At 47.7% G+C, this 7,470-nt stretch overlaps 1 protein-coding gene across 1 annotated transcript; it reads right to left on the reverse strand.

Annotated features, from left to right (window-relative positions):
* Positions 1-1,283: 1,283 nt before the first annotated feature.
* On the reverse strand, positions 1,284-3,448 carry LOC102162366 (protein FAM90A27P-like). The gene is made up of 4 exons (XM_021081020.1): positions 3,440-3,448; positions 3,121-3,320; positions 2,598-2,700; positions 1,284-2,006 (listed from the first exon to the last, which is right to left on the reverse strand). Exons 1-4 carry the CDS (start codon positions 3,446-3,448, stop codon positions 1,284-1,286), a joined length of 1,035 nt encoding a protein of 344 aa, XP_020936679.1.
* Positions 3,449-7,470: the final 4,022 nt, after the last annotated feature.

Below are 7,470 nucleotides of genomic sequence, written 5' to 3' on the forward strand. Positions count from 1 at the left end.
TTTTTTTCCCCTGGGCTATTTGAAAGGCTATTTTCTTTCTTTTTTTTTTTTGCAAGCAGGAGATTGTTTAACCAGGTTTTGCTTTACTCCGTCTGAATATTTGGGGTCCAGTAAGGATAATGAGCTGCCTGCTGTCACCTGGGTAGGTGGAAGGACCTCTATCATCCCGATTTGTTTGGTTTTCATGAATTTTATTGGAGTGTAGGTGACTCACAAGGTCGTGTTAGTTTCAGGTGTCCAGCAAAGTGAATCGGCCACACGTGTACACATATATCCATTCTTTTTCAGATTCTTTCTCATCTGGGCCATCACGAGTACATGAAAACCCCCACCCAAGTCCAGTGTGGCCAGGGTGAGAATAACCCAGTGATGCTTCTCCCATCTTCTATGCATGCAACTCACACCGGACATGGGGAATGCGCATACAGTGACCCTGGGATCCGGGAGAGCCTGAGACTCTGTATTTTTCCTCAGCCTCAGTGCATCCCAAGCTCCTCTTTCCTCTCAGTTACATAATCTGTGTTGAGTCAAAATGACCATTAAGATGACCCCCAAGGCTGAGAAATGAAAACCACATACAATGTGTCCTATACAGGAGAACTTTATTGAAATCGAAGCAAATTTTGAAAACAAAGCTTAAAAGTAAAATTTAATGAAAAATAATAACCCAAGCACCTTGGGAATTCCCCCCCACCCGGATTTACAAGGAGTGAACTCCCAGAGCCCACAGGTCTCAGCTCAGGACAGGGTACCGCTCACATTCTGCAAAGCACACAGTTGTGTCCTGTAGCCTGGTTCCAAAAGTTCAGACATTTGCCACCAAATACAGAACACTATAGCTTCCTACTAACACAACAGTGACAACTGACTCCTATATTTATCGCAATGACTTGAAAGGGGGTTAGATTCACAAAAAAACTTGGCATTCCAGTTTGGGAAGCACCAATTGGAATATGCCCATAATTCCATCCTGAGAAAGCACAGCGTTTGCAGGTGCATGTCCCCGGGTCTGGTCTGGGTTTGCACCCACCAGAAGTGAAGAACCACTGACTTATAGGGACAGGCCGCTCCCTGTGACTTCCTCTCCTCAGGGAATCATCACCTCCAGGGCACCTGGGGCTGGAGGACAGTCTTAGTGGCCATGGGTATGTCCCTCCCAGTCACTCTCTTCAGAGGAAGAGGACACCTGAAGGTCCTCGTGGAGAACACTCCAGGAGCCTGGGGTGTGGGGACACTCAGGCTCGCTGCAGTCAGGGGGGCTCAGAGCCAGAGGGGCTGGCTTCTCAGCAGGGGGGAGGCATCTGGCCATGGGTGTCTTCCTCCGAGTCACTCTCTTCGGAGGAAGAGGACACCTGAAGGTCCTCGTGGAGAACACTCCAGGAGCCTGGGGTGTGGGGACACTCAGGCTCGCTGCAGTCAGGGGGGCTCAGAGCCAGAGGGGCTGGCTTCTCAGCAGGCGGGCGCAGGGGAGGCCCCATGTACCTGCAGTTCCACCAGCCTTTGCCTACTCTCCTGAAGAGCATCCTGAGAGGCTGGCCTGGAACAAGGCTAGTGGGCTGAGGTTGGGCTGGGGTGCAGGCTTGGATGGTGTTGGAGACAGATCTGCCTAGTGGAGGCTGTGGGGCAGGGCTTGGCAGCTGGGCAGGTGTCTTCCTGGTCACGTGGGGCTTCACTGTGGTTCCACATCCAGTGGTAGTGCGATTAAGCTGGAGATGCTGGAAGGCCCCCAGGTTTGATGTCAGCAAGTTCTTCCAGGGGGTTCTTGCAGGGCTGAGTCTAGGTTTCTTTTGGGGGTGCAGACAAGGCTGGATGGAGCTCTGGGCAGATCTCTTGCCTGGAGCCTGGATGCTGCTGCGGGGGTGCTGCAGCAGACTTTTCCTGCCGAGAGCCACCAAAGGCTGGGTGGAGTTCGGGTCATCTTTCCTGACAGGTGGCCTACTTGGCTGCTCCAGTTCCAGGAGGGATTTCCTCTTGGGTGGCTGGATGAGCATTGGCCTGTGAGGATGCTGTAGCAGAAGACAAAACAGAACAACTGAAATTAGAATTGCCTCACCGTCCAATAAAAACGCAAAGTACCTGACACACAAGTCACAGGATTCAATTTCTACATGGTGAGGTATGCAACCTCAGGGGTGAGCATGAAAAAGAGCATGACAGCATCACCTGGATACATTTACACATCAACTAGGAAAACAGAAAGATTCCAACAGTGCCTCTTGTTTAAAAAAAAGAGGAACCAAGGCTTTTTGTCCCCTCTTCGAGGGACTGTACACAGCTTGGTGTTTTGCAGGCACTGATGGCAAATAGAGTTTTGAGGGACAGTTTTGCAGGATGTGTCACAGTTATAGCCATGTGGTCTAACGTGAGGGAGGCTACTTACAGGACGCTACTGGCATCATCACCTCCACTTCCCCACAGCACACACTGCCAGACCTGCAAGTCAGAATGCAAATCAAAGAAACCCAGGAAAATGCCATCTGAAAACTACTCTGAGGGATCACATTGGTGGGGAAAGACTGGTACAACTTCCCTCCCACAGGAGGAGAGGGAGGCCAACCAGGGTTGCCCAGGGGAGAGAGCGGGACCCGGGGACTCACCCTCACATAGTCGCAGGATTCCGTCACTTCCTTCCAGCACCACTGCTGCTCCTGTGGTCTCCCAGGAAGTCTCTGGAGTAACTTCAGCTGATGCCCCGCTTGCCTGCAGAACAAAGCACGTTAAGCGGCAGGATCCCAAGATCTCCTTGTCACATTTGGGACAGACAACCCCGTGGCCTCTCCTAGTTTGGAGCTGTTGTACCAACCCCTCTTCCCTCATCTCACATCCTTCCCCCACCTCCAGGGACACCTCCAGGTTTTCCCAGGACACTCCTCCTCTTTGTCTCTCTGGCTCGGGTGCCTCTCATGTACAAAGCTGCATATGTATGTTCTCCACCTCCCTGGAGTGACCTCGAGGCGTATTAGGAACTCCTGAGTGTGGCCCCCTGAGGATGTAGCCCCTGCCTGTCTCCTCAGTGTTCCCACCCTTCCTAGACCTGGCTGAACTCACGGTGTAGAAAAGGAGGGAAGAGTCTGCAGCGCGTTCATCCCAAAGCCTGGTGCCACCTCCCCCATGGCTCACCGTGGCCTCTGCTCCTTGTCTCTCTCAGCCAGGTTACAGGTCCTCAGGGTCTGCAGGACTTGAAGCTTCCGTGGTTCCAGATTCTCCTTCCCGAGTCTGCAACCCAAGGGTTGGGGGGCCAGGGCCCCTTGCCAGCGCTTCATGGGGCACCGGACACTACTTGCTTTGTGTCCAAAGGCTCCGCAGTCCCTGCACTTCACCTGTGGGTGGAGGAGAAAAAGGTCAGGGAGTCAGCAGAAATCATGGGCACGTGTCCAGAGACAGTGCAAGGACAGACGGAGAGAGGCGAATATGGATTCTGGAGAAAGGACAGAAGCACATGGTTCATTAGGTGCCAGGATCTTCCTGATACTCTGGGGCTTCCCACTGCCTTTGTTAGGGAGCATCTCAAGAGGAAGGGCTGGAGGTCTCAGCGGGAACAGAAAGACCCAGATGGGAAGGTTTGGATAAGACCAGGCAGGACATAACACTAAGGAAGGGTCAGCTGGTTCTGGCCCAGGTTGCCTGAGGAGCAGATCCCAAGGCAACTGCCTTTGGGTGGGAATGGACAAGTGAGTGATGGAGCCGCCGGGACATTCCAGGTCCAAACCCTGACTCTGGAGCCCAAGCCACCCCTGATTCCCCATGGTCTCGACCCGCACGTACCCTAGGGTCTTCATCCTGTGGTGCAGGAGCCCTCTGACCCCCTGGTCCTGGGGGTCGCTTCGTTGCTTTCTGGGCTTGACAGGATCTCCAGGTCCTAGACTGTGTGCAACGACTGGCCATCGTCCACAGCTCCTTGGAGAGTCAATCTTAATTTGTGGATTGTCTCTGTATAAAGAGAGAAAACTTTGAAATTCAGGCAGAGACACAAGTCACCCAGGTCCGCCCTGTCCCAAATAATGGTCCGGGGGACCTCACGGCCAATAAACACATCCAGGTTTCTGACACTTTGACTCCTCCTGCCCAGACAGTTCCCCGTTGTCTCCTGATTACCCGCCCACAGGTTAGGACCCTGGCTTTGTTAGAAGTTCCAGGCAGAACTCTGAATTTAGATTTGCATCCTTGGAAGACTAATTTGAGAGACTATGTTTATGTGTCCCACAATGCAATCTAAGAGATAAAAGAAGACAAGATTTCCCCACGTGGACACAAATAATTATGCTATGGGAAGGCTACCTGTACTATCATGGCACAGACGCTTGAAAATCAAAACCAAGTATCATAACCTCTTAAAGTTCTGACTCTCGTATTCAATATCAGAGAATGAAATTTTCAAATAAAAATTCACTGAAAATAATTATTTTATTCTCTATGCGATTAGAAGATTCACTGCTGAGGATCTGGACTGTTTTCTGAAAAGTATTGTGTTTTTGCCTAGTTACTAATAATGTGAAAGCCACCTTTGAACCAAGGATGAGCAAGTAATTTCCTAGGCATTCAATGCCCAAAGACGGTCCCAACAAGTTTTCATAACTGCTCCTCCAGTGCCAACTTCAGTGTGCCAGGATGCTAAACTCCTTAGCGTTTGAATCCTCACGTAATAACAGCATTCAGAAAGATGTATTTGTCAGCCTCTGTTCTCAGAATTCCTACTGAAATTAAATTATCTAGATCATTCTCTGACACAACACCTGAAACTCAACTTAAAAGGAGTTAAAGATTTGCATAAAACCTGAAACAGTAAAACGCCTAGAAGAAAACAAAGGCAATTTGCTCTTTAACAAAGTGTCCAATCAACAGAAACATGGGTGATGAAAAATAGTACATATAGTCAATAGAAATCTATCCAGCCACCAATAAGTTGAAATGTTGTTACTTTCACCAACAAAGGAACCTTACTGTTATGAGGCTGATGAAGTAACTCAGATGCAAAAGGCTTCACTTCTACTTAGAATGCTCAGACCAAATAAAAAGGAAATAAACCACGTGCTCCATGAACAAACCAAATGACCAAAAAAACCCCCACAGGCCCACAGAAGAGAACAGAGGATACTTGAAAGGAAGCTTGTGGACAAAGGCACATGGTAAATGAGCTCTAATATGTGGAGACAGAGAATAAGGAATATTTTGGTGGTGAGCATGAATAATGTTTACAAAATTTGAAATCTAGTATTATACAAATTAAACATCGAATATGAATAGTCAATGTTATTTAATTTTACAAATAATATGATAAGCAAAACCTAACCTATTGACAAGCCAAGTCGTTATGTATCATTACTAAAATTTTCTTCCCTGGAGAGATATGCTGCATGCCAAATGTAAAGCAAACGATGACAAAATTAAGCATAGTTTCTCCTATCTTTCACTATATTCCAAAAGATCGGGGGGGGGGTGTGTGTGAAATACCTCAAGTGGAGGAAATAAAGCATTCTTGGTGTTTGAGGTAGTTTCAAGGGGAAATGGCCCTTAGCTCTCCAGGTGTCGTCTAACCCAAAGTCACATGGCCTTTAGCTTTTCCTAATCGGTCAAGGAGAGTGGCCACTTTTGAACCTAAAACATCATCAAGGCACCTATAAAAAGACCAAAATCTGGACTTGACTCATCTGTGGAACACAAAACAAACAAACAAACAAGCAAGCAAGCAAACAAAGGACTGAAAAAGGTGAGAGGAAATTGAAGGGCAGACTAACACACATCTCTTCAGAAAACAGACCAGTAAATGTGTGATGGGAAACACCAGGGGGCCTAACTGGTGAAAGGGTCTCAGGTTGGTAAGAGAAAACAACCAGAGATTGTGGTGCCGAGCACTTTTATGTTCAAGTGGCTTGCGATGTATTTTTTGACACAGAAAATCTTCTATTGAATGATAAAGGAAAGAAAACATTCCAGGTACCAATTTAGATAATCCATGTCCATATGTTGGGCAAAATGACGACCTACTTGTGTACAGGTGGAATCCAAAGGATTATCTGAATAAAAAATTAAATAAAAAATGGAAACCAGTTGTGTACCTCCTGTCTATCAGGGAATGCTCCACAAAGTGGCTGCTGGACGCATTTGAATGCAACATATGAAACTGTGAATGTGGATGAGGAAAGGGCAACGGGGGAACTGCACGTACTGTCTGAGCCTATTCTGCTACAAATTGACATGGCATTTCAGTGTTCTACACCATCAAGGAGACCAGTCACATTGAGTCTATTACATATGGAGTGCACCATGAGAAAAACTAGTATTGGTCGAGGATACTCATGTATACAACGCATAGAAACTCACAGAAAAGCAGAGAAGTGAAGAAAAACAAAAAAACAAAAACAAAAAAAAGGGGAGAAGAGTAGAGGAGAGCAGAAGAAACACCCCGTCAGTGAAGAGACCAAAGGATCACTGGAGGAAAAAAACCAAAAAAACCCCAACAAAACAGAGGGGGCCAAATGTGTCAAAAGTATCAACAGATTGGTAGGTGAGAAAGAAAATTAGTGGTACCAAGGGTACTGATGTATGAATGGATGGAAAAATATATTGATAAATGCAGAAATAAGCTCTTCTACTACAAAAAAAAAAGAGATTCACAAAAGAAAAGAGTAAGTTTCCAAGGAAAGAATAAGAGCCAGCATATTTAACCACAAGACTTTCTATTGCTGAATTTCTCCAAGGGAATAGCCTAAGAACAAGAAAGGTGGTGACGCCCAGGGTCCCTTGTAGAAGAATCAGCTGAAAAGGTGGATGAGGAGAGGGTGCAGGGTGGAGGAGGTACCTGCCCTTTCTTGCCTGACCAAGTCCTGTGGCAAAGTCACACGACATTATTGGATCGACAGTTGTCATGGAATCATTTCACTTTGAGCGATGAAGTCTGGAATTTGTTTGAGAAAATGCTTGCATCTCCAGATACACTCATCTGTGCAAAACCAAACATATCCCACAATGGCACAGAAGTGCAAACCACAAGGAGGAAAGCAAAGGACAGAAGGGAAGACATCCTTTCACAAAGCCCCCAGGGCATAACTTGGAAAACTGCCTCTCCACAGGCTGGGAGGTGAGAAAAAGCCAAGAGGAAGGAGACCACGATAAGGAGCTGATTTGGGCCCGAAAAGTTTTCTCCACTAATAAATATACACCACTGCCATAAAGAATGCTAAGATGAAAAAGAAGAAAATGCGATGATGAAAGACCAGGGTGAGCATCCCAAGGGTGAGATCCCAGGCCCCAAAGGGTCTCAGAAAGGTGGCTGCCCTCCCGGCTCCAGGACTGAATGTGCGGCCTGAAAGCGGGCCTCCCTCGCAAGGGACCATGGGGGAACCGCCTTCTCCCGCCTGATCCAGTCACGTGGCAAAGTCACATGACCTTGAGGGGAACTGCAACATTCCAGGGGGCCTCCCACACCGAGCCTACTAAGTCTGGAATCCACCTGGGGAAAACGCTTGCATC

This window comes from Sus scrofa, unplaced genomic scaffold (genome assembly GCF_000003025.6).
Source record: "Sus scrofa isolate TJ Tabasco breed Duroc unplaced genomic scaffold, Sscrofa11.1 Contig1134, whole genome shotgun sequence".
Lineage (NCBI taxonomy): Eukaryota > Metazoa > Chordata > Mammalia > Artiodactyla > Suidae > Sus > Sus scrofa.